This window comes from Bactrocera dorsalis, chromosome 4 (assembly GCF_023373825.1).
Source record: "Bactrocera dorsalis isolate Fly_Bdor chromosome 4, ASM2337382v1, whole genome shotgun sequence".
Lineage (NCBI taxonomy): Eukaryota > Metazoa > Arthropoda > Insecta > Diptera > Tephritidae > Bactrocera > Bactrocera dorsalis.
Window position 1 is genome coordinate 2,577,575 of NC_064306.1, and position 27,594 is coordinate 2,605,168.

General features: G+C 43.1%; 1 protein-coding gene and 1 long non-coding RNA gene across 2 annotated transcripts in view; one reads left to right on the forward strand and one right to left on the reverse strand.

Annotated features, from left to right (window-relative positions):
• Positions 1-27,080, forward strand: part of LOC105226136 (tetratricopeptide repeat protein 28) — a 42,736-nt gene extending 15,656 nt beyond the window's left edge. The window contains exons 3-7 of the mRNA XM_011204920.4: positions 18,280-21,397; positions 21,463-21,582; positions 21,650-23,315; positions 23,377-24,110; positions 24,173-27,080. Coding sequence (XP_011203222.3) covers positions 18,280-21,397; positions 21,463-21,582; positions 21,650-23,315; positions 23,377-24,110; positions 24,173-26,370 — 7,836 coding nt within the window. The 3' untranslated portion in view covers positions 26,371-27,080. The remainder of the gene's footprint in view (positions 1-18,279; positions 21,398-21,462; positions 21,583-21,649; positions 23,316-23,376; positions 24,111-24,172) is intronic.
• Positions 1-27,594, reverse strand: part of LOC125778431 (uncharacterized) — a 77,480-nt gene that overhangs the window by 46,875 nt on the left and 3,011 nt on the right. The window lies entirely within an intron of this gene.

Below are 27,594 nucleotides of genomic sequence, written 5' to 3' on the forward strand. Positions count from 1 at the left end.
TGCCAAATTTCTTGAACATATCTTGAGAAACGAAAAAGTTTTCCATACCAGCACTTCATTCTGATCGTTCAGTTTATATGGCAGCTATGTATATGCTATACAAATTAGCAGAGTCTCGGGGAGACAAGGGTGTGTGCAAACTTTCAGATCGATATCTCGAAAACTGAGAATATTTACAGGCAGGTACAAAGACAGTTTAATTAGTAACTTTAGTGGGTTAAGAGACAATCCACAATCTAAGAGGCAGCTAGAAAGTTTAAGGGGGTAAGTTTAAGTTCAAGTTCAAGTTCACTTCTTACAGCGAGTACTACGAGGTCACATTGATATTTGCAGATATTAATACAACTCCAAAAGTGTTTAAAAAACCTGTTTCAGAATAATTTATGAATCTAAAGGGATTTCACAAAGGAATGTGCAAGAAAACCACAACATTTTGGTAGAGAGCAAAGCTCTCGACTGCGCCGTTGTGACAATTATCAATATCCACATGTTATATATGTTTAGTGCCCACCTTTTCCCCATCATATTTTCGTGTTAGAAACTTCACAAGCGCGCCTCTAGTGGCATACCAAGCGCTGGCATGTCCTTCAAATAAACGCGGCTACCAGTTCTCGGCTTTAGCCACGCTTAGCCGCTGCTCTAATTCTGGTGCACACCATATGCCAAAAACAATAAGAACAACGAGCAAACAAAAATTGGAAAAAATGTGGATATGAAATTGTTAGAAAAACTCGTTTAGCGATTTTAATCGGGTTGCAATCAATGCGATATCGACATGAGAAATGCGCAGCAAGTACAAAGAAATACAAAGCAGCAACAACAGTAACAGAAAAAGCCACGCCATTGAGTATGTGGCGTAAAACAATGCCACAAAATCGAATCTAAGAAATCAATGGCAAACAAACGAGGCGAGACCGGGGTTGTGCCTGCGAAACTGGCTGCGCTTGAAGTTGTTGTTGTGGTTGTGACGACTGTGGCTGCAACTCTGTCTAAAACTGATATTGACGTTTCAGCCGGCCCACAAAAGCCTGCTGACAGCGGTAAGCAGCAACGCCGCCGTGTCTCTGCCACGGCTTTGCCTGATTTTAACTTGAGCTTGTTGTTGTTGCAACAACTCATTATTTTCAGTTTTTTGTTGTTCTTTCATTTTTTACTTTTCCTTTGAGGTTTTAAATGTAATTCGATGATTGTAAGCAGATTTTGACGTGACTTGATGCGGTGAAGAGTGCGACCAGCGCGACCGAAGCTCGCAAATCAAACGCGAACTAACACAAAACACAACTCGACACCAAAACAAAAACAAAAAGAATAGCAGACAGCATTTAAAGATTTCAGCGGTAAACTAGCAGCAACAACAACAATAGCAACGGAAAAAGCGATTTGTGTAGAGAAAAAGAGCAAATGGCAATCAAACTGAAATAGCAAACTCATTGAAGCGCGCAGGAAACTCAGCGCAGCGTTGAAAGATAGTGAAAAAAATTTAAATTAAATTTTAATCTCGACATGCGCATCAAAGGTGCAGGTAATCATAGCGAAAAGGCAGCCAGCCGGCCAAGCAGCCAACGAAGCTAAAGCCAAAACCCAAGCTCCAGCAATAAAACTTGCTGAGCGGACGAAGTGCGCGGGCGATTGGGAGCCGTGTGCAGCTTAGACTGTAGTTTGAGTACGCTTAAGCAGGCTGCTGGCAGGCAACAGGCAGCAGGTGTGTTGTTGGCTCAGCCAGGACATGTTCAAGTGTGGCTGGCTACAAGAGCTTAAGCTTTCCACACACATGTGCAGGTATGCATGCTTCGCGAAGACTGCGCCCGCGCCTATACCTTAGTGGCTGACTGCCTGGCTATACCTTTATTTATAGTTAACTGCCGATTATTCGACTTCCACTTTTATTAAACGCTTTTGCGCCATTTTTATTTAATTAAGAACCCATCAAGCGTGAAATCGAGCAAGATGAGCCGTAAAGTGTATTAAAACGGAATTTTTCAATGCAAAATGCCAAATGCAAATGCATAAACAGATAAAAGACTCACAGGAGCAGCAAAAAAGGGCTGGAAAATGTATGCTTATGAAAAAAACCTGGAGTAAACCCAATTTTGACCGACTTTTAACGAGTTTTAGCTTTTTATGCGTCTACAAAAATATTTACCGTTACATGCATGATATTAAAAATAAATATAAAATATTTCACTTTCATTTTCTTCATCGGAAGCACAGTCTTCATTTCACTACAACAAAACAAACTGGAAACTTTAGCTCAATACTTCGAAACCACAACTCGTAATCTTGCCGCTTTTAGAATCCCGCTCTCCACACGCTCATCCAACTAAACTCTAACATTTCGATCAGTTTAAGCCAAGGAAAATTCAAAGCCATCTATAAGTTCCCGAGCTTCTTTACGGAAGCTTTTATTAAGCCACCGCTACCTCCCCAAATATCCTTCAGTTCCACAACCGAAGGTTTCTTCATACTATATTTAAATATGGATAACTGTTGTTGTTGTTAGCGGCAGAATTCTGCCGAGTTGACAGTCCTTGGCCGGATAAAAATCCGGGTCCGTTCCGGTTACGTAGACCCGACTGTCGTGGGGACGGAACGGATGGATAACTCTTTACACACGCTCATCCTACTAGACTTAAGCTTGCCCCTTTTAGAATCCCGTGTGGAAAGACATGCTCAACCCAGTAGATTTTAATATTTGCCTTCAGATTAGTCCAAGTTAAATTCAAAGCTATCTTTAAGTTCCCTCTGCTCATTCTCGGAAGTTTACTTTAAACCACTGCTACCTCCAAAAATATCCTTAGCTCCATTACTGAAGGTTTCCGGTCCATAGTTGATTCATACTACATATACTTGCACAACTCGAGCTCCTGTTGTTATTCACAAAGCTTTCTCTAACTAAAAAACTGTGTCAAAATATACCCTTAGTAGAGTTAATCCTAGAGTGCAACCTGAGTTTTCCAAAATTTGTAGAACTAAGAGTTCCTTAAAAAAGATCTCTTTTCTTGACTTTGCAAAGCAGATGCCTCTGACTGGAGTACAGAACGATCTCGAGCGGTTCCCATTCAAAATAAACTAAATATCTGTAATAAGAAGCGGTATTTACGAATCGAAACATATGTATGTACGCCGTGAAGTTATATCTCTTTCAGTCAATATCATCGACCACTTATGAGTTGATCTAAAGTATTTCCCAAGAAAAATCACTCTCAAGACTCAAGTCTCCAAGAACCAAAAGATTTCAAAGTCTGCTAAACAAACTACAAAGAAACGTGTTACCAGCTCAAGTCGAGCGAACAAACCGCTGGCTTATCAAGTGCAAGTATATGACATGACCACCAAAAACCAGCACATCTATAATACGAAGCAGTTGAATATTAGAAAGCAACACAAATGCATACATAAATGAACAAAAGAACCAAGTATGTTGAAAAAATATATACACAGAACGAATAAATCGAAAAAGTTAATTTGCTCGATGGCGTACGTTTATTTGCCTCATGTGTGTTTGTGGTATTTGAGTCAAAAGAATGTTGTGCGCTTAGCTAAGAAACATAGATGCTAATGAAGATTATGGTTATGCGGATGAAGCGAATGTTTTTTGGGCTGAACGGACCGCAGAACGCGCTGATCACAGCGCAATCAGGACGCGTCTGCGGTATATGGAGAATGACGGGCACGATGTGATGTGATTTGATTTGATGTGGCGGAGGAGATTGCCTTGGCGGGCGTTTGATTGCGTGAAGGTATGCTAAGGCAGGAGGAGAGTTCGTTACTTTAGAGGATAGACAGTCGTGGGACGGTTGAAAAGTTAATCAACCAGTGGGACGTTTAGAAGGTCGAATGGACGGAAATGCCGGCGTAGAAGGAATTATAATTATTGAAAATAATGGATAGTTAACGCATGAAGTGCCGGTAGACCGATGGAAAAATGGAAACTATTAAAAGCTTTATCGAAAGAGAATGCTGAAAGAGAACGACATCAATTTCTGGATTCAAAGAATGATCGACAAATAGAACTGTTAAAGGGTTTCACATAAGGAAATCTGAGGTAGAAAGAAAGACAGTTCATGTGGCGGACTAACGATCGTCGGAACATAAAGAAGCTCGACAAATTCTTGGAATGTTTGCAAGGTCGCTTAGAATTGAACATTAAAGCTAGAACAGAAAGAAAAATTATGCATGAATCACCAGCTATTGAAGTAAGGTACTCTCAGGTAAAAATGAAGTCGGTTTCTGGGTATGATCGTCGGAATATATACGAGATCGATAGACCCTTGAAGCAACTGTAGAGTCTTTCAGAACTGAATATTAAGGCAGAAAGAAAGACGATACATCGATCTGATCCCAGATCGTAGATGGTTGTCAAAACATGTGCGAGATCAATAGATGCTTCAAACTGTTGCCAGGTCGTTGAGAATGGATTACTGAGACAGAAGCAGAAAGGTCGGTGGGCGCATTTTGGGTGATAGATCCTCGTAGCAAGGGTTGAATTTATATGACTACTAATTGGACTCGGCGTTTAGGAATGTATACAGCGTTTGGTGGAACTGTTCTAGTGCCAATAGGACCACCCGAATATCGTTGACAAGCTTGCGTTTCTGCAAATTTGCTGCGAACTTCACAGAGTTTGTATGGCGATGGACTCACGCAAGCGCGTACCGGTGTGACCTTGTTGTTAGCATTGTTTTTGTCTCCCAATGGTTTTCTTCTTTTGTTTGCGGTTGTCTTTTATTGTTAGTGATTTGTTTTAAGATTTTCGTGTTTGTGTTGTTGTTATTTTGCTTATCGCGCTTGTCTGGATTTTGTGGTAAATCATTGCTGACGCTGCGGTTGTTGATCATTATTACGATTAGTTTTATTGCCGCATGTATGTGTGCATACATACAAACATGCAGACAAGCCGGCAGATGTTGCAAGCTTCGGGCAGGCAGACAATGGTATAAAAGATACACGGCCATTTAAATTCGATTTATTTTTTTTTAATTCTTGTTTTTTGCAGAGTTGTATTTTAATTGATGCGTGTGAGTGTGTGTGCGTGTGTAATTAGAGGCGCGTGTTTGTTATAAAATTCGCGAATTCTTTTCACTCGACTAACATTAATGAAATGTATGTAGGTTTGGAAAGGCAGAGAATTTACACAAACAAATCGTTAGCGCTTACAGCGAGCTCCACGCACACACACATTGATTCAATGAAGACGACACATGAATGCCTCATAATTTAACTGTATAGTTGTTGCTTTGGCTTGCCACTATTTTTTCCATGCTATTTGTTATTGTTGTTGCTATTACTGTTGCAGTTTGTGATTATGACCACTGTAGTGCATAACCGCACCACCTGTGTCCGCCACTCGCGCGCAAACCGTGCGAATGATCAAGCGAACATGTAAACACTCAACCACACACACACACATGCGCACATGCGCACAAATGAGCATACAAAACGATGCTGTGATGCGGTCATGCGGCCATGCAGCCGGGGCAATCGTGCAGATACACACGTCTAACCATGGAAAACCATGCTGTCGCGCCGTTGCACCGACACTCCGCGCCGCTCAAGTCAGCACTGCATCCGCTCTATTAAGCTCAGCGCAATTTACACACGACGCATCGCGTCTTGCCGCGCCATCTGCCAGCCAGCCAGCCAGCCAGAGTCATTGAGCCAGCTTTATCACGGCCTTTACTGTGCTATTAAATTCAACTGCTGCCGCACACCGCGCGCCAGCGCTGCCAATGAGCGCTACTGCCATTAGCCCGATTGAGTCTGCTGCGCTGCTGCTGTGGCCGTGGCTGTGGCATCTGTCCGTTTGCCAGCAAAGTTAGAGTTAGCCACACGTTCGCTGCGTCTGTGCGCGCTCTAGCGTAGGCTATGGCACCAAGCAAGCGAAACGTTGCATTGAGACGTCGCTGACTGCCGCCACTGCTGCTGCGCGCCGCTGCTGGTGCTCTACACCTTTCGACTAGTCGCATATCACGCATTCTCGGAGTGAGTTTGAGTTACTGGCGGGCTAAAGGCGTACAACAAGAACAATGTGTGTAGCATCGAAAGCAATAACAATAACAAATAATGTGCAGGCGCAACGGTGCATCCACAATACCTACAACAACGGCAACAATAAAACAACAGCAAATCATAAATAAATGAGACAGCAAGAGAATTGGAATAGACGAGTGGACGGCACACAATAAAAACAGGTAAATTTTTGCTTCGCGCACACACTCACGCACCCGTGGCGGAGCAGTGGCGTTGATACATACAAAGCAATTGAAGCAGAAGAACAGATAATAATAAGTTTACAAACAGACATTGCAACAAATATATGCTTGCTTAGGCGCTGCGCTGTGGCACCACAAGCGAGCAAGCCAAAGAGAGCAAAAAAGGCAGCGAGACACCGAAATGGAATGCGATCATTGACGTGCGGAATGTGTTGATTGGAATTTCGATGATTGAATTATTTTTAATGGTTTACATGGAAACGCAGGAAAGCTGTTGGAGGTGTTGGAGCGTCTGCCTCCTCATACTCACATATGTACATGCATATATGTAGGTACGCGCATGGTGAAAAGAGGAAATGAAGTATGACACTAAAAAGCGGCGTAAACACAACTAATACTAAGAAAGCCGACACAGTTGGCATTTGTGTCAAGCCATTGACAAAATATTGACGACTCACCAATTATCTTAGAAAATCCATAGGGACTGAGCGAAGAAAGCACAAGACAGCACGTGCCTTTTACATGAAGAGAAAGAGTAATGTGTAATGTGATGCATGAGGAAAGAAAGCCCGGCAGACTCAAAGCAAAACAAGTTGAAGGCATGGAAACAAACTTTGAGCTTTGGTAGTGCTGAATATCTGAGAAATTCGCAGAAATCGATATGAATCCGGTCTCAGCCATAGCCTAGTCTTATTCTCTCCTCTTCTTCAACATTAATTCTTTCATTCCTTCGCAGCTAGAATTTGATTTGTTTATTTCAAAACCCAAAGAAGATCCATTAACAATTTTGCAGAAGCTTTCTGCCAAGCAAATGAAACCAGACGAGCCATTCGGTGACACCAACATATCCCAAAAGAATTATACTGGTTCTTTTGCATCTTTCAGTTTCCTTTACGACCTTTTGTGGTTCTTAGGAAACCGATACATGCTTGATCTACAGTCGTCATCATTTTGCAGAACATTTTGGTAGGAGATTTCTGAACTTGATTAGTAAATTTCAAAGGCCAAAGAAGATCTTTAAACAATATTGCAGAAGCTTTCCGCCTTGCAAATGCAATCCGACGAGCCACTGACAACAAATCTCAAAATATTTAAAAAAAAGAATTATGCAGGATCTTACTCAAGCTCAAACTAATCTTTTACGATCTTACGTAGTTCTTAAGACAGCGATCCATAATAATAATAATCGCCCTCTTAATTTTTGTTCACAGAGATCATTTTGGTCGAAGGTTTCCTAGATAATATTGTGTTGGAGATCCTCGACTGAAATTAATCGAGAGCGATCTCTGCTCCGGACAGTTTGTTGCAGAGCCTTCACTATCCACGCCTATCCACTTTCTGCTCATTTGAGTACAGAAACAGTATATGTAGGGAGGAGATCGGCTAATATGTATAGAGGTTATAGGGACCGACCATAATTCTGATAGAAAGCTACTAGGTGTTCTGTGATTCGCATGTTCTATGAATTATTGTTGGGAATGAGTTCCAGGAAAGATGATGGATCTTTTTACCCAATACGAGGAAGGCAGACTTTTACTTCATTTGGGATTTTTCAAGTCATTTGTCTCTTTATTTATATTTCGCCGAACAGAGCTGCAATACTTGGGCCAAAACTGGTTTCTTGCTGTCAAAAATCTCGGCTGATTGGCCTGTCCATTACATTTAGACTTCTGACCAAGACTTAGGTGGCTATCAAAACCATTGAAAATCCCAGTAGAACTTTTCTGCTCCTTCCCTTTTGTGTCCTCAGGAATGGAAAATTGTTTCAGTAGTCTTTAGCTTAGGCTTTATTGCATTCTGTACCCATATTAAATGCTTTCCTAACCTCACTTATAATTTTCGGTACTATACTTTGCATATACTGAGACCCGAAGGCAGTGGCACAAACTAATGATGCCACAAGAGAGAAAGAATCCTTCTACTTTGCGTTATCTAAAAGAGCACGATTTGCACTACTTCGCGATAACTACAGGAAAAATCAAAAACAAAAACTCACACAGAATCGCCAAGAGAGCAGCAGGAAAGAAGCAGAAAATCACCATAAAAGCCAAGCTTGTTTGGTGCCACAACAACTGAGGAAGCTACATACAATGTTGCATTGAAGTACACTTCTAAAGTAGCACAAACGTAGCTTGTCTATTAAATGCCACCATTTTGCATACAATTTATGATTGTTTATGATTTTAATAAAAATCAGCAAAATTACTTAACATAAAAGTAACGATTTTGAAGCGTCCAGTTGTTCTAACTAAGTTAGTGCTGCTCACATAAATTCCAAATATAAGCGCTTGCTTGTCGCCTACATTTTGCTATTGCGCCGACGCGTCTCCTCACGCGCGCGTCAGACGCCAACTCAGCCCGGTGAATTTCAGCAAGTTTGTCGCTTAAGTCTTTCGTAAAGTCAGGCAAATTCTTGCGTTCCAACATTTATTAGCGTTTTACATTAGTAATCGCCATTTCACTACATTCGCCATTATTATTATTACACATATTTTACGCGCGCTAATGTTTTCTTCACGCTACAATGTTGCAGGCCGCAACGCGCGTAGCGTAAATGTTGCGCGTTGTGTCGTGCGTTGCCGCGCCTTAATTCGCCTTACGACAACATTACATTGCAACACTACACCTCAAAGTGTCTTCTTATCGGCGTTCTTGTTTTCAGCTTACAGCTCGCAGCTCACAGCTTAGCGCAGTTTGCTATAATAATAATATTACTTTTGCCATTCCTTTTTTAAGTTTCAATTTCATCCGTCGCATTTGTTGCAATTGTTTTTGTGCAACTCTTTTATTTCATCGCGTGTTTTCGGCGCGTTTGCGGTGTTGCCTTGCAGTGCGTTGTCATCTGAGCTACGCGTTGACAGCTGTAGCCGCGACGTTGGCAGCGCTGATGCGTCGCAATGATTGTTGCAACTTGTTTGCAACTCCGCGCGGCACACGCGCCCTGACGCTCCGCAGCCATTGCCGTCGCCATTGCTGTGTGATATAATTTCCTACGGCGCCTCTACGCATCGCTGCTTAACTTTTGCTTTTTCACTTGACTTTCGGCGCGTTCAACTTGCCACACAACCGTCGTCTCGACTGCTGTGCGCGCTGCCTTTTCGGGTTTCCATTTCTATTTCGTTTACGCAGCCTCGTTTTTTATTTGTTTAGTTTGTGTTGTGCTCGGCCGTTTGTGTCGCCATAAATTCATTCAGTGCATTGATTAAATTTCAATTTGCAACCATTTGTGGCATTAGTGATTATGCCACGTAAATTTGCGCATTTTTATGTGCGCATTTGAAATTGCATGCGCAGCATCGCTGGAAGGGCCCGCGCGCAACTGGGCTGCACACAAATGGCTTTTTCGCAAAATTATGGCAATTAAAAACGTTTAATGGATTTATGACGACTGAACGACAGGCGCGCAGCTAAACATATACATATACCGACTGCATTGATACCCTTGTGCGTATTATGTGCCAGTTGCGATGACAATTTGATTTTCGCAGGTGGACAATTGCGTAAATATTTTTAATTTCATTTCGGTTCAATAAAAAATTTCAATTGGCCTTTGGTTATAAACTTTTTGTGATATAAAGATTTCAACACAAGTTCTTCTCTAGTTTCTCTAGGCTCTAGTTGATAAGTATGATTCGAGATCAATACCCAATAACAGATTGTTGATGAAGATAATTCTGTGTTAGTCTACGAAGTAAATTCACTGAACTCGGGAACGTGCTGCTTATATCCTTTGGAGCTTAGAGTACCTCGCGCTTTAAATTATTCGGACTGAAACTGAGCTGGTACACTATAAATTTTTAAATTGACTCCAGTGTTCATTAATGCCTGGAGCTATTGCCGTACTGGAGTCCGAATCTCAACTTAATGTAATAAAAAATTCTTAAAATCCAAGATCCCGGAGTGAGTTTTAGGATGCCACCGAGTTGACAGTCCATAGTACCATAAAGATCCTCCTCCTATTAAGGCCTGGAATTCTTACTGCTACTCGAGTTTGGATCCCAACTTAGTGTATTAAAGAATTCTTTAAAGCTAAGGAAATTATGTTCCTCGAATGTTTTTGAGGATACTACCGAGTTGATAGTACTTACATTGCACCATAAAAATTTAGCTCTGTTCAGGGTAAGTAGATCTACCAGTCGAGGTAACGATTTCTTTATACACACGAAGAGAAGTTCACCCCTTATCCAAAGATTTTGACATCCTCTCCTTCCTCTCTATTAATACCTGGAGTTATTGCCGCTACTGGAGTTCGGATCTCAAGTTATTGTATTAAAGAGTTCTTAAAAACTAAAGATATCAAGTTCCTTGCATAATTTTGAAGATTCCGTCGAGTTGACAGTCCCTGGAACTACAAAGATCTAGCACTAGTCAGGTTACAAAGATCAACCTGTCATGGGAACGATTTGTTTTTAAATAGGAAGAGAGGTTAGTGGTGAAGTCCCAACACCGTCACAGTGAGGGTCTCATATACACAAAGACTTTGAATAGAGACGTTGCTGCAGTTCTTGTAGCTGAAAGTTTGAAATCAAAACGAGCTCTTCGTATCATGTTCACTTCGGGTAAATGCTCAAAAGTTCTCTAATATCAGATTAGCTTCGAACCAGTATTTCACAGTTCTCAATTATGGATCCCGGTGTTGATGCGTAGAATACAGTTAAAAGTAATATATATGATACATCAGTTTGACAAATAAGTAAATCTTTAAGACTGTTGAACAAGGCTAACACCCTTCTAATGGCAACAGAGCCTCTTCACCTTAAACAAGAAAAGAACAATATTTCGCTTGTTAAATACGGCAAATATACAACAGTAACATTTAAAGAGTTCCGTTAACTAATGGCTGCTAAAGGCTGTCTACACTCGCTCGGGAGCTATGAAATGAGCAGCTTAGCAGAATTTGAGCCAAGTTAATTAAATGCACAAAAGTTTCCTGACAAAACATTGTAACAAACAGCAAATATTTCATAGGAAAAAATCAGCAGTAAACATATTGCTGCCATTTGCAACAACTGGCAGCAACAGCGTAGCCGACTTGCAACGTGACCTCAATCAGACCTCGACAGTGGCAAGCCAGGCCAGTTATAGCGCACACAATATATGTGCTGTCAGCCAGTCGCGCGCTCCTTACAGCCTGAACTTATTATGCGCCGCAGCACGGCAGCCCAGTCACCGCCAAGTCAGGCCAATCAAAGGTGGTGGTAGTCAGCGTGCTGAAAGTAGTATTGTGGCAGCAGCAAAGGAATGCGGCTAATTATTTTATAGCGCGCAGTAAAAGAAATGTGGCAGAGCACCGCGAACGTTGCAAAGGAAGCAGCAAAATGTAAAGCAATGTAAGAAATATGTTGAAAAACTGCAAACTGCGCCAAATGCAACAGCAACAATAACAAAAAACTTAAGAAGAAAGCAAAGCTCGAAACGTGCACGAATCAGCAAATATAAACTGCGCGGCAAAGTCACATGCCGCTAGTATTTGCTGCGCGCGGATTTGCAGCGTCATTTGCGTTTCCTTTTTGGTGCGCCAAGGGTTAAGCGCTTGTAAATTGCTGGAATTTTTGTACGCGCGTCACATTTTCTCTTTTGCCAAACGGCAATTGCACAGCGGTGTTACATGGCATTGCTTCGCTTGGAAAACAATGTTCTTGCTGCGCCGCGCTCAGCTTACACACATTGCTGTGCACTGCCGCGAAATGCTTTTGGCATTTTTATTTGCGTTTAGACGGCACACCGACTAGCGGGCTAACTGGTTGACTGTTTGGATGGCGGGCACAGCGCGCAAGCGTCACCTTCATGCTGCTGGCATGCAACATGACTTTTCCATGCCAATGGGCGCCAATTTTCGAAAAATCCAAACAACACGGCACAACAATTGCCAACACAGCAGTACGCGATCAGGCGCATAGAACAAGCGCGCGCTGTCGCAAGCTACAAATCTGCAAGGAAAGCGCTTGTTTTAGCTTGACATTGGTTTGCTTTTGAATTGTTTGTGATTGCTACGAGGCTTGTGCGCCTGCTCGTTTTTCCCTTTGCAGTGCAGCGTAGACTGTAGCGCGCCGAGACGCGGTATAAGGGCGCGCTTAATAGAGGCCAGCGAAAATCGGCCAAAAAAAAATTACTAAAATAATCGCAGTTTGTTGCTGAAACGACATGAAGCGCTGACAATCAACTTATTGACAGGCCACAGACGGACGGACAGACAAACTAAAGTTGCAGACGGCAAAGCCGAGCACAAGGGCAGGCGAGTATGAAAAAAAACACAAATTTAGCAACAATTGGCATTAAGGATCTGTGTGTACGACTGACACTGAAATACAAGCTACAGCAGCATTTCGCGGCCGTACGACTGCCGTTGTGCTATAGACTGGGCGGCTAAGTTTGTAAGTTTAAGGCTGAGAATGATGTTTAGCTATGCGGTCGAGGGCAAGCTGACTGCTGACGCTTTGTTCGTTTAATTTCGTTTGAGTGTTTGTTTGTGTCTGTGTGTGTATGCAGTTGCGTCGCGACGCTGTGCTGACTGTGCCAGAGTTTGAGTTTGAGGATGCACGAATGACAAGATGCTGACATTGACGTTGAAAATGCGACATGACAGCGGAACACGATGAAAGAAACAGGATGCATGTTGCCATTTTCGTGGTGCAACAGTCGTTTTTTTTTCGTTTAAAATATAACACATACATTTTTTCTAAATAGTACCCCGAGCGAAGGGTACACCTTGAACGAGGGTGATTGGAAAAAGAAAAACGGCGAAAAAACTAAATGTGATTAAAACATCCTTAAGGAGCTTAACGAACCGAAGATTAAACAAAAACACAAGCAACAAATGCAAGTGGCAAATGAAAATGAGATTCAGCAAAAAATTAAGAATTTCAAAAAGAGGCATAAAACAAAGTAACATAACATAACATGGCACAAAATAACTTAACATGACTTAACGTAACATAACACAACATAACTTAACATAAACCAGCATGTAAGCTTTTCAAATGAAAATATTATATAATAACATAACATACATAAAGGAACATTGCAAAACATAACGTAACTTAACATGACGTAACTTAACTTAACGAAACATAACTTAACGTAAATCAGCATGTAAGCATTTAAAATAAAAATATTACGTAATAAAATAACATAACATGACGTAACGTAACACAACATAACATAACGTGACTTAGCCTAAATCAGTATGTAAGCATTTCAAATTAAAAAAAAAATTAAAAATAACTCAACATAACGTAACATAACTTAACACAAATCAGCATGTGAGTATTTCAAATAAAAAATGTATAAAATAAAATAATACAGAAAAACATAACGTGACATGGCACAACGTATCATGACGTACGAAACCACAACAACTAATAAAATAACTAATTAATAAATCAATAAATGCAAAAATTCCTTCAAAAGTCTCTACATACGCCAATAGTTGAAATATGTACGACATTACGTGCTTACGCAATTTATTTGTTCCGTTATTAAGGTTCTTACAACTCGACCACGTAAACAACCCCCCTTCCATATATTTTATGACTGCGCCAATATATTATAACATTGAATTTAGTTAGTTTCTGTTTCCCAGGGCGTCATTATCTTTGTGATTATAACACGCTGTATTGACATGAGCGTCGCTGCCAAGAAGTCTTGGGGAGAAAAACAACAATAAACATGCAGTGCGTTGATAAGCCGCCGTGTTTAGCGCGTCGACTTTTTTGCTTACTCGGCTTTGACGTAGAAATAATATAAGTGTGAGCGGTGGATAGTGGGCAGGGCCGCTTAATGTGCCATAGATGGGTCGGAGGAGAGGAAACGTTTGTGATAATTGTAGAATAATTTTGCGAAAAATTCCAATAATACAACATTACACCAATAAACAATTCAGCAGCAGTTGAGCAGTGTGTCATTGAGCGATTGATAGGAGACACGTTTTTCGGAATATATTATATTTGTCATCTGGAATATTGACAAATATGTGTATTAAAGTGGTTTACGAAAACGCCACAGTGATACGGATGAAGTCTAAGTGGGGTAAAGAATATAAATAGGTCACATATAGCACAGTATGAACCTACAATATGCAGGATGACTGGAGGAAATTCGAGGAGATAATTCCAGAAAGAACTTTTGTACCAGTTATGCTACCATATGTAAGGTTCTTGATATAATTTTAGGTACCTGCAGCCTGGAGAAGAAGTTTGATTAACTATTCGGCTCTTTACAAACTCTTGAATATTATACAGTGATCTCCTCAGGATTCTCTGAGCTCTGATCTCACAGAAATAAATGTCTGAAAAGACAACCACCAAAGTGTTGGACCAAAATTCAGCACAAGAACCAAGAGAGACAAAGATTTGTTCTACAAAAGAAGTAGTCTATAACGCGGTACTGACTGCAAAGTTTCTTTGTATCCAAAGTAGAGTACATAGTAAGACATCGTCTACCGACGGACTGCCTATATTAAAAAAATTGTTGTACATGTTTTTAGAAGCGATCTATACCAAGTTTTGAAGCCACAACCTGACGTGTCTGGCATATCTTTAGTCCACTGTCTTATAAGAAGTTCTAAAGAAGTCAAATTTGCCTAATATCAGCTCAAAATGGCTAAAGATTGTATCAAATAAGACGAAGATGCGCGAGAGTAGAGTGCGCGCCACAGAAAAAAGTTTGATGACGAGAATATAATCTGAAGAAGATGTTTCGAGTCAGCTTACTGAAAAATATCGATCTGGAAACAGCAAGATTTTTACTCTTCACTAAAGAAAAAACTAAACTCCCGCACTAATGTTTGCTCTGCGCTAATGTGGCACTTTTCCAACTCCAGCTTATGCCACCAAGCTTTCTCTCATAGACACTCGCCTGGCAGTCTTTCCATCATATCTTATACGCTTCATAATTGCACTAACTTCTCTTCACCCTCTGTGCGCCACCGCTCCAACAGCTATTTTATTGCCCAACATCATTAAATACCTCGTGCGTCAACAACGCAACCCGTCGTCCTTGATCGCCACAAGATTCGCATCGTAAAATGTATGAAAGAAAGAGCCGCAGCGTCGGCAGTATTCGCCAAAACATTTTGCACACATTGTTCTTTAATAGAAATAAATTCTTTGCGATTTTACAATTTCCTGCTGGCCGCGACCGTCAACGCTGCCGTTGTTGGTTTACCGCGACTGCGTTGTATTGTTGGCGTCTGGCAACGGGAAGCGTTGGCGCCATTTTTATTAGGCAACAAAACCGAAATTAGCAAAAACAAACAAATGTGTAAACAGTTGCACACATATACTAACGTACGCTCTGTGCTGTGTCTGTGTATGAGTGTGAGCGCAACAATGGCACAGTCGTCGTTTCAAAATGTTTACGCTTGTTTGGCTGACTTTTTGTGTGATTTTCGGCGATCATCAACATTGCAACAGTGTCATTGCTATTGTTTTTGTTGCAACAATAGCTTGTTTTTGTAAAAATTTTGCTATTGCACGCTTGTCTTATGCAGATGCGCAGCTGTGGCAGCTGCGCGCATAGATATTTTCCCGTGTTTGCCCATTTCGCTGCGATTTGCATGCGCGCTCGACCACTTCCGTCATGCGATTGCGCGCGGCGCACACCTCGCCACGACCACCAACCTGCCAGTCGGCCAGCCACGCTTTGGCAATTTAAATTCTCGCTTGTTATTTACAATTTTTGGTATGTTGCGCGCATGTTGAAGCCGCTGCTGCTGCTGCTGCGCTAAAGCATGGCCGCAGCGCGTCTATACATAAATTTCAGCTATTTTCCATGCTTTTGTTATCATTGTTGTTGGGCGCTTGTCGTTTTTTCGGCATTTTTGCATAGTCATCGCATTTAATTGCCACATTAAAAATGTAAACATTGAGTTGCTATTGGTGCTGCCGCGGCTGCCACCAAAAATGGATGCGCACAACAGCATGTTGTGCCGCGGATCGTGGGTAGCGCACTAAAAGCATTTGAACGCGCTTCCGCATAGCTAATTTCAGCCATTTAGGTTTGATTTCAGACCTACTCATGTAGTTACAAGCCAAGTAGTTGCAACAAAATATTTAAAATCACATTTTGCAGTGTGCAACCCTTTCGCCTTTGCAAAAAATATTTTTCATAAATTTCTTTTATGCTCAACTTCACTTGTTTGCGTACGTGCCGACCTTTGCCTGTTGCTGACCCTGCAATATCCGGTTATTTGGCAGCCTCAAAGCTGAGCTCTACGCCGAGCTATGCGCTGACGACGTTCGGCTTCAGCTCAGTGTTGACGTGCGAGGCGAAAAGTTCAGCTACTTCACCTCAAAACCTATTTTCAACGCAAATATTGCAAGATTGTAGCTTGTAAAGAGTTGCCACACAAGGAATCTAAAGGACTGACATCTGAGAAATTAAATACAGTTATGGTGCTCCACAAAACAAATTATCAAAAGTTAATATAAACCACTAGATACAGTTAGTTCTTCCGATATTGAGAGTGTTTTTAGCTAAACTACAGCACCAGAGGTCTGTCAGCTATACCTGAACCTTGGATGACCGAAGATGCTGCGCCTTCGCTGGCAGCGTACGATTGAAAGAGTGATCCCGAAACCTCCCTTGTATAGGTACAAAAGCTATAGCAAAGAGGTCTTGCTATATGGCTAATATCTTCCCGAACTTATCTGGAGCACGATGCGAATGGAGTCTCTAGCAAAATAAGATCAAAAGCTGACAGAAATTATAGAAACGTCGATGTAGGCTACTAGCTGGGACTAGCCACTTAACGAAGAAACCAATAATAATGCCCAGATTTTAAGAAACCCTTGCAGCGTCTACATCTTTGTAGCCGAAATTCCTTTGTATGCAAAACCAAATGTATAATTCTCTTTGGTCACCCTTGCCTCCGCCAAGCGTTGCTAGCCAAACACCACTACATGGTCTCGTCCAGCGTCTGGCCGCGCGTTTTCCATATGCCGTTGTTACAGAAAAATTATGGCAATTTCAGCGCAAAAAGTAATTTGCAATCTGTCGGGTTTTGCTATAAAAATTGAGTAGCGGCAACGACTGATGCGCACAGTTTCTTTCATTCTTTAGCTGTTTGCGCCTTTTTTCATGGCATGTTGCCATTTAACCATTCAATTTTTATTTTTGTTTTCGCTTAATTTCAGCGCGCGTTTTCTTTGACCATATGCGTTCGTGCAGCTCGCCGGTGATTTGTTGTTGCTGCCATAGCCGCAGTAAATGGTTATTTTTTATTAGCAATTTTTTTCATGCCAACGACTCTTGCAATTGTCTGCGTAGCGCTGGGCGTTGTACGTGCGCATGTGTTGTTGTAGCGAAACATTCCAAACAAGTGAATTTATAAGCATAAACGTGACTCAACCGTTGCGTGGCGCGGCTGTCGGCTGTCGGCCGCAGCTTTGCTGCATCTGTGTGGGGCGAAGACCATTGCGAATGCTTGTAATGGTGATTATGATATTGATAATGTCGGTAGGAGATAATTTCGCAGCCGCTGATGGTTTTACTGCTGATAGGTTTTGTGGCTGCGTCGCGTACGAATATCTGCGTTGCAGTTTTTTCGCTCTTTTTGCTACTTTCCTGAAAACACTTACATATTTCTTTTGGCAAGCATTCGATTAGTGTTAAGACTTTTTAACGCTGCTTACGCGTTTAGTTACGCCCAGCCTATTTGTGATGGCTGTTAAGTGCCACTGTGTTACAAAAATATCCACAACTTGTTAATCTGCATGGCGTGCGCTGCATGCGCTGAGCCTTCACCACCGTCACCATGCGGCTTCGCTCAGCTGCGCTTATTTCCTTTGCATATTGCATGCGCTGGTACGCACTGCGCGTCCAGCTGAGATTTTTTTTTTGCTGCGCGCTCACATTTGCTGTGTTGGAATGTGGCTAAATGCCTAAGCGTGCACCTAATCGCTGCACATTTTCCCATCATAAAAATTGCACATGGATCCGCGCGGTCTCTGAAGCAGGTTTATGCGACCACATGTACAATTTCTCAAGTTATTATAGTTGCGCAACATAACTGGCGTACGCAACCGCAACTAACTAACTCTACCAATCTTTCTTTTTCTACTTGCAGAATGAGCCCGAATGCACACCAGAGCTGCCGGCCGCCAACCGCGCACTATTTCTGGAGAAGGTGCGCCAATCGAACGCCGCCTGCCAGAGTGGCGACTTTGTCACTGCCGTCATGCTCTATACGGACGCGTTGCAGCTCGATCCCGGCAACTATATACTCTACAGCAATCGTTCAGCGGCACGCCTCAAGCAGGGTCAGTTCGCGCTCGCACTACAGGACGCCACAAAGGCACGCGAATTGTGTCCGCAATGGCCGAAGGCGTACTTTCGGCAAGGTGTCGCACTGCAGTGTCTCGGTCGTTATGGCGAGGCGTTAGCTTCATTTAGCGCTGGTCTGGCGCAAGATACACAACACAAGCAGCTGCTGGCCGGTCTGATGGAGGCGTCGGTGAAGAGTCCCCTGCGTCATGCGCTGGAACCCACATTTCAACAACTGCGCGCCATGAATCTAGACCAGTCACCATTTGTGGTGATATCCGTGGTGGGACAGGAGCTGCTACAGGCTGGTCAATATCATTCTGCAGTCACGGTGTTGGAAGCGGCTTTGCGTATCGGTTCTTGCTCCCTAAAATTACGAGGCTCCGTCTTCAGCGCTTTAAGTTCGGCGCATTGGGCGCTTAATCAATTAGATAAGGCCATTGGTTATATGCAGCAGGATTTAGCAGTGGCTAAAAGTCTTGGCGATACGGCGGGCGAGTGTCGCGCACATGGTAATCTTGGTTCGGCTTACTTTAGTCAAGGTTCATATAAGGAAGCGCTCACGGCACATCGTTACCAACTTGTGCTTGCGATGAAGTGTAAGGATACGCAAGCCGCCGCTACAGCGCTCACTTCATTAGGACATGTTTACACAGCTATTGGTGATTACCCCAATGCCTTGGCCAGCCACAAACAATGCGTGCAACTGGTGAAGCAGATCGGCGATCGCTTGCAGGAGGCACGTGAGATCGGCAATGTCGGCGCCGTTTACTTGGCAATGGGTGAATTCGATTCGGCCGTTGATTGCCATACACAACATTTACGGCTGGCGCGCAAGTTAGGCAATCAAGTTGAAGAGGCGCGCGCTTACTCGAATCTCGGCTCAAGTCATCACTATCGACGCAACTTCGCGCAAGCAATAACTTTTCATGAGCAAGTGTTACGCATCTCCAAGCAGCTAGGCGACCGTAATATTGAGGCGCGTGCATATGCTGGACTGGGACACGCGGCACGTTGCGCTGGTGACTGCGTGCAAGCGAAAAAATGGCATGAGAAGCAACTAGAAATGGCGTTGGCTGCACGCGACAAAGTGGGTGAAGGTCGCGCTTGTTCCAATTTGGGTATTGTCTATCAACTACTCGGCGAACATGATGCCGCGCTTAAGTTACATCAGGCTCACCTAACTATCGCGCGGCAGTTACACGACCGCGCGGGTATGGGTCGCGCTTATGGCAATATTGGCAATGCCTACTCAGCCGCTGGACTCTATGAAGCGGCCATCAAATATCACAAACAGGAATTGACGATCAGTAAGGAGGTACACGATCGAAGCGCTGAAGCATCCACACATGGAAATCTCGCAGTTGCGTACCAGGCTTTGGGCGCGCACGATATGGCGCTTATGCATTACCGCGCTCATTTAAATATCGCGCGTGAACTTAAGGACACGGCCGGCGAAGCCTGCGCTCTACTAAATTTAGGCAATTGCTTCAGCTCACGCCAAGAGTTTGCTCAGGCGGTGCCCTACTACGAACAGTATTTGATGCTCTCACAGGAACTGGGAGATGTGGCAGCTGAGGGTAAAGCATGTCATTTTCTGGGCTATGTCCACTACTGCATTGGTAATTATCGTGAAGCGGTGCGGTACTACGACCAAGACTTAGCATTGGCGAAAGATTTGCAGGACAAGATAAATATGGGACGCGCTTACTGTAATTTGGGTCTAGCGCATTTGGCTTTGGGCAATACGCAAGCTGCTTTGGAATGTCAAAAGTATTTCCTCGCTGTGGCGCATATGACTAATCATCTGCCAGGCAAGTTTCGTGCGCTCGGCAATATCGGTGACATATTAGTGCGCACGGCTGAGCATGAGGAGGCAGTTAAAATGTATCAACGCCAACTTACTCTTGCGCGACATGCACGCGAACGACCGCTTGAGGCCGCAGCTTGTGGTGCGCTCGGCTTAGCACATCGTCTCATAAAGAAATTCGATAAAGCGCTCGGCTATCACACACAGGAGTTGGCGCTAAGGCAGGAGATGTCCGATTTACCCGGTGAGTGCAAAGCGCATGGTCACTTGGGCGCCGTTCACATGGCTTTGGGTAACTATCAACATGCGGTCAAGTGTTATCAGGAACAACTGGGACGTGCACAAGAACTGCAGGACTCCGGTATCGAAGCTCAGTCTTTCGGCAATCTGGGCATCGCCAAACTTAACATGGGTCTATACGAAGATGCCATCGGTTATTTGGAGCAGCAATTAGGCACCCTGGAACGCGTTAATATGCCAACTACACAGCATGATCGCGCGCGTGCACTTGGTCATCTGGGCGATTGCTATGATGCTTTGGGTGACTTTGAGGAAGGCATTAAATGCCATGAACGTCATTTACAACTTGCTACTGCGCTGCAAAGCTATCGCGATCAGGAACGCGCCTATCGTGGTCTGGGACATAGCCATCGCGCGCTTGGTAATCTGCAAGAAGCACTCGTTTGTTTAGAGAAACGGCTGGTTGTCGCGCATGAACTTGGTAGTCCTGAAGTGAAAGCAGTTGCGTACGGAGATTTAGGAAATATACATTCCGCGCTAGGTAACTACGAACAAGCTGTCAACTGTTTGGAACATCAACAAGAAATCGCACGTGAATTAGGTGATCGCGCTTTAGTTTCGGATGCCACTAGCGCTTTGGGTAATGTCTATCAACGTATGAGTGATGCCGATGGCGCATTACGTTTGCATAAAATGGATTTGGAAATGTGTGAACACTTGGGCGCCGGTGCGTTACAAGCGCGCGCTTGTGGAAACTTGGGCGCAGTTTACGAATCTATACGCAGCTTTGTCGATGCAGTGAAATTCTATGAAAAACAATTAGCACTGACAGCAGATAGGCTCAGCAAGGCATATGCCTGCGGTTCTCTCGGTGAGTATATTTTTCAAATTTATTTCTATTATAAAATCTTACCTAACTAACCACTACTCACATAGGTCGCGTTTTTCATCAAATGGGTCAGCATCCGCAAGCCATTAATTTTTTGCGACAAGGTCTGTCGATCGCACAATCAATCAACAAATCGGAAGAGGAGGCCAAAATAAGATATCAACTCGGTAAGTCGAGCGATCAAGTAAATATGTAATTTATTTTAATTTCTTTGTTAACACGATTTCATTCCAGGTCTTGCTCTACGCGCTTCCGATGACAACGAAGACGCGCGCACACAAATGGAAACCGCCGCACAGCTGCTGGAGTCCGTGCGTTATGACCAGCGCAGTCCTGAAGGTCGCACAAGTCTTTTCGATCTGCAGACGTCTTGCTATCACATTCTACAACAAATACTTGTCGCAACTCAACGCAGTGAAGACGCCTTGGTAGCCGCAGAACGCTGCAAAGCACGCACTAGCCCAGACACGAACAGTATCTCTCGTAAAACAACCATTACTTGCAGTGAATCCATTTATGATATTGTTAATCGTACCAAGACCAACGTACTATACTTTAGTTTAGCCGGCGACGAACTATATGCTTGGTTCCTCCAACCACAGAAGGGAATTGTGCGTTTTCACGTAGTACACATAAATGAGGAGACCCTTAAGATATCCACTGAGAAGCTTACAGAACACTCAAAGAATACACAACAAAAAGGTAGTCTCCTGGAGCGCTATATAAACATGGTGCGCGATAATTTGGGCGTGAACTCGGATAGTGTTCTACTAGAAGGCGATGGTAGTGGCTGGCGTTCGAGTTCTGAAAATCTACTTGATGATTTTGCTAACGAACGAAGTGGTTTCCTTCGCATGGTCAATCGTAACCACTTGATGAATTCGTCCAACTACTCCTTAAGCTCGTTATTCAGTTTGGGCTCTGTGGGTGGTTCAGTGGCAAGTCTGCAAGGCTCTACACGCTCTATAGGTAGTTTACAAGGCTCTACACGCTCGCGACGTGCACCCACTTTGCCCGCTTGGCAGGGACCCACTTGCTTACATACACTCTATAATCTACTCTTGGAGCCATTCGACGACTTGTTGCCATCAGGTTGTTCAGTATCACGACAAGGGCGAAAAGAGCTCATTTTGGTGTTGGAAAATGAACTTTACCTAGTGCCATTCGCCATATTACGCAGCTCTAAGGAAGATGGCGAATACTTATCAGAGCGTTGTTCAATAATTACGATACCCTCGTTGCAATCACTCCGTTTGAAGAGCAAAATCCTACGCACACGTGAACTTACGGAAAATCTAAGCACCGCCTTGGTAGTCGGCGGTCCACGTATACCTTCCGTACTGTCCGAAACGTGGGGTTGGTCGGAATCCCCTGCTTCGCTGCAAGAAGCCGCTATGGTTGCTGATATGCTACAAGCAAAGGCCATTGCGGGCTGCAATGCCACCAAAGAAGCAGTTATATCTGAGCTACCAACCGCAGAATGTGTACACTTTGCTGCCAACCTCAGCTGGAAACTGGGAGCGGTAGTGTTAAGCCCAGGCGATGTGGTGGACTCGCAGACACAGAAACGTTATTATCAATCGACAGCTAGTGCTGGCGCACAGGAGGAGGAAACTAATGAACTTTCGGGTGGCAATATAGAGTTGCCACAACTCTCAGACTTTATACTGTCCGCTGCAGATGTGCTCACTATGAAACTCAACGCTAAGTTGGTTGTGTTGAGCTCCTATCACTCGATTGAACCCATTACTGGTGCAGGTGTTGCCAACTTGGCAGGTAGTTGGCTATGCGCTGGTGCAGGAGCTGTACTTATATCACTATGGCCAGTACCCGAAACAGCTGCCAAAATATTATTGCGCGCGTTTTACTCCGCGCTCTTACAAGGTGCACGCGCTGCTAGGTAAGTTACCTCTAGATTGAGTGTAAACAGGAATAACTCCCTTTCCTTTAATTTTTCACAGAGCTCTCGCCGAAGCCATGCAGACAGTCCAGCACACTAAACATTTTGCTCATCCTGCCAACTGGGCTGGTTTCCTTCTAATTGGTGGTAATGTGCGTCTTTCCAATAAAGTTGCCATGATGGGAAATGCACTGTGTGAACTAATGCGTACGCCCGATAAATGTCGCGATGCGCTACGTGTATGCTTACACCTGGTTGAAAAGAGCTTACAACGCATACATCGTGGTCAAAAGAATGCAATGTACACAACACAGAAGAGCATTGAGAATAAGGCAGGACCAGTAGGTGGTTGGAAAGATCTTCTGATGGCAGTAGGTTTTCGCTTTGAGCCTGCTGCTAATGGCATACCATCAAGTGTTTTCTTCCCGCAATCCGATCCGGAAGATCGTCTTTCACAATGCTCCGCTAGCCTACAAGCCTTGTTGGCATTGACGCCGCTCACTTTGCAAGCGTTGGCAAAGTTAGTCAATAGCGCAGATGTGGCAGATGATATCATTACACTTATAAGAAATGTTTTGGCACAATTTCCGCCCAAAGGTGCCGCTGAAACAGAGGCCTGCATAGAGATACCCTTGAGTGTGCGCTTGTGGCGCGTGGCAGGTTGTCACGAACTTTTGGCATCCATTGGTTTTGATCTTACAGAGGTCGGTCAGGACCAAGTAACATTACGTACAGGCAAACAAGCGAACCGACGCAACTGTCAATTTGTACTGCAGGCTTTATTGGCACTATTTGGTAAGTTAATGTGACGTAATCTCATGGGAACTCTTTTAATTAATATCTATCATATATTATAGACACTCAAGAGGCACCGAAAAGCTTAGGTTTAGACTCATCCAGCAGCTGTGAATCGCTCGCTGACGAAACACACGCCGAATTGCAAGTATCTGTATCCATTCCAGCACTCGCGCTAACATCAACACCTACAGCTACTACATCGCACCTTTCGGCAGATACCACCAAACCCTTGGGACTTGGTTTGCCATTGCCACCACTTAATCGAACACGCGTGATTAGCAGTAGCGGCAGCGCATTTATATCGTATGTACGCCGTCGCGGTGAACCTGATGGTGGACGTACTGACACTGAATCTATACCAAGCGCGCCAGATAGTGCTGGTTCAGCACTTTATCCCACGCAAGATTCTAGCTTGGCCAACACTACTGACAGCGAACTATCAGATGGTTACATCTCGCAAGCGCATATTAATAAAACCACAGGACCTCGTTTAGGTTATTCCAGCTTACGTGCACCCGTACGCGTATCACGTCCTGGTGGTGGTGGTGAAAGTGATGCAGCATTTACTCCCAGTCCTCCGGTGACTACACAAAATCCAGTGGAGCAAAATGTATCCATGGCGTTAGCACATCAAACTCGCATACGTAATCTTTATTCAAGCGCAGGTATGAACTATCTAGGTGATAGTGTTATTCCAGAAATGAGTGTTGTGCCAAATGGCATTTCCCGACGTCCAGACAGCTCCAGCTCGGCTAGTTCCACCACCGACTGGGAAATATCGGGACATGCAACGGTCTTACGACGTAACAATCAACCACCTCCGCATCCTGGACATATGCCTCCACTGCCACCACCTAGACAAAACCTACCTTTGGTCGACAGTTTACGACCTGTGCCGCCAATGGCGCCTGTCTACAATAACCTTGGACCCACTACATCGTTAGTCGGTCCCACCATGCTATCAGCTAACTTGGAATCTACAAGCTCTGAATCAGAAATTGAACGTGGACTTGAATTATCTCAGACGCCAATGTCACACTTCCGTCTTAAACCTAAAATTAAACTGGGTAACGCACAGTCATCGGTGGCTGCACGTCTTAGCAAAGAGCATGCACTCTTCATGGATCGACTTAATATACGTACAGAAGCTCCTACAAATATGAATACGAACCACCAAGTTGCTTCTGGCACAGCCAACGCGCTTGCTGGTAGTCGCAAGCCTTTAAGTCTGCCCGAAGAAGACGATAATGCGCTTATTGTAAACGCATCCAACCTTTACTTCTCTCAAGCCGATACCGAGTTGCTAAACGAGGCAAAGAAAGACCTCAAATCAGTAGCCACAAATGCTACGACGGCAATAAGCAATCAAAGTGTTGCATCCAAAGAGGCGAGCAAAGCAAATCAGAAGAGTATACAAGACTCAATAATGCGACATATGAATCGTGAAACTCCCACCATCTCGGAAGTATACCATGAACGTAATCTGGGTCTAGGCCTAGCGCCACCACTCTCCAAATTATTGCTAAGCAAGAACTACGACGATGAGCCCAGTGTAAGTAGCAGCAGTAGCAAACTCAGCAATACTTGCACCATAAAGAGTATTGTTGATGCTGTCAATGAGCTGGAACTCAGCGGCACCTCCTCCTCATCATCAGTGAGCACAGCTAATACGAAAACTATGAATATACCATCACACAACACAGCCAATAGTAACAGCACCCCGACTAATGCCAACAGCAACTGCGGCGCTATAAATACAAGCAGCAGCAACAACAATGGAAATGTGCACAATACCGTCGCAACCACAAAAGAGACTTGCTCCATTTGTGGTGAACCCGCAGACATCATTTGTCGTTGCAAAGCGGCCACGGTACAAAAGAAAGGTACTCTCAAACCCTGGCTAAGCAATGTGCCTTCGAGTATAGTGAAAGCCAGTGAACTGACCACCGCCGACATATTAGAACGACAGCATAAGATCAAAATGAATGTCGGCACGATCAAAACGAAAGCCGAAGTAGTGACAAATATGACTATGACAAATGTTAAACGCGCCAGCAGCCCCTTCAACGAGTTCTGCCGTCGGGATGAGGGTGATGGCAGATCCGTGGCGGACTCACAATGCAGCAGTACGTACAAAACGGCGGCGGCGGTGTTGGGTAATAATGCTAATGGAAATGGTGGCACAACGAGTAACAAGGAAGGAGCGAAAAGTGCTACCCAAACCGGAGGCAACGCTGTGCTGGGTAGAAAGATGTGAAGAAGTATGAAAAATAAGATCGCGAAATTCTTCATATTACAATTACAAATAATTGCACATACTTATACAAAGCACTAAGCTCTTGACTGGAACTGAGCTGATAATGAACCGACAATATATCACGTCGAAGATTTTTGTCATGCAGGAAAACAAGGAAATAAAGCTTATTCAAGCTTGAACTAAAGTTTAACTTTCAAAATGTTATAAACCAAGTTTATTTTCAAGAATAATTAAGTAATTATATTCATATTTAATAAAAAATTTGAATTTACTTACGATCACGGAGATTTTAAAGAATTTTAAAATAGGTAAATAGGCAATAATAATCTAAAGAGTATTTTTAATCAGAAATAAGATATTATTACAATTAATATTTTCAATTTGTTAGTAAAATAATTAAAACTCTTTAAATATTTCTAAAGGATAAAAAGAAGAGAGGTGTATTTTACTAGAAGTTGTACAGTTTTAGGCTTAGAATATATATTTCTTAAACTTAAGCTGTTTTTTTGACTATCATACATTAAACCGTTAACTTGCCGTATCTTTTACATTATTTTTATGTAAGTATTATTTGGTCTGTATTGATTTTGAACTAAAAGACTCATTTGTGTATTAGTTAAGTGCGATTTGCATTTATTTTAATAAATATGAAATACTGTAAAATTAAACTGTATTTTTAATCAAACGTGATAACGCCTCAAAACAGTGGAAAACGTAATAAACACCATTACTTTGAATAACTATGAACTCTTAGCCATTTATTTTGGTCACCATAACATACCACTAAATCAAACTTATCTGACAGACATTATATTAGGAACAAATTCCAACCTCAAACAACTCCTCTACTGTCTAATCTCTCACGTAACGAATGAACCTAAAAAGACATCAACTGTGACACCATAAATCACAGATCTCGCTGAAAAATAAATTAAAAGTACAAAACTGCAAGGTCACGTTTTCAAAAGAATTCCAATAAGAACCATTTCCTATTAAAGCTCGCGTGCAGGATCGTACAATTGCCCAGCTAAAGGCCAGTTAGCGTAGCCAAAATATAATCTTTCTCCGATAGCTTCATAATTTTAACTCAGCAAAGACTGAAATGACCCCAGGACTTTTGTGCAGACATAAATCACAGCAGTCTGCTCGTAATGATTTAGTATAGTTATTTTCTATATACTTATGTATGGACATAAATCAGAGTAATCGGCACGAATTAATTTT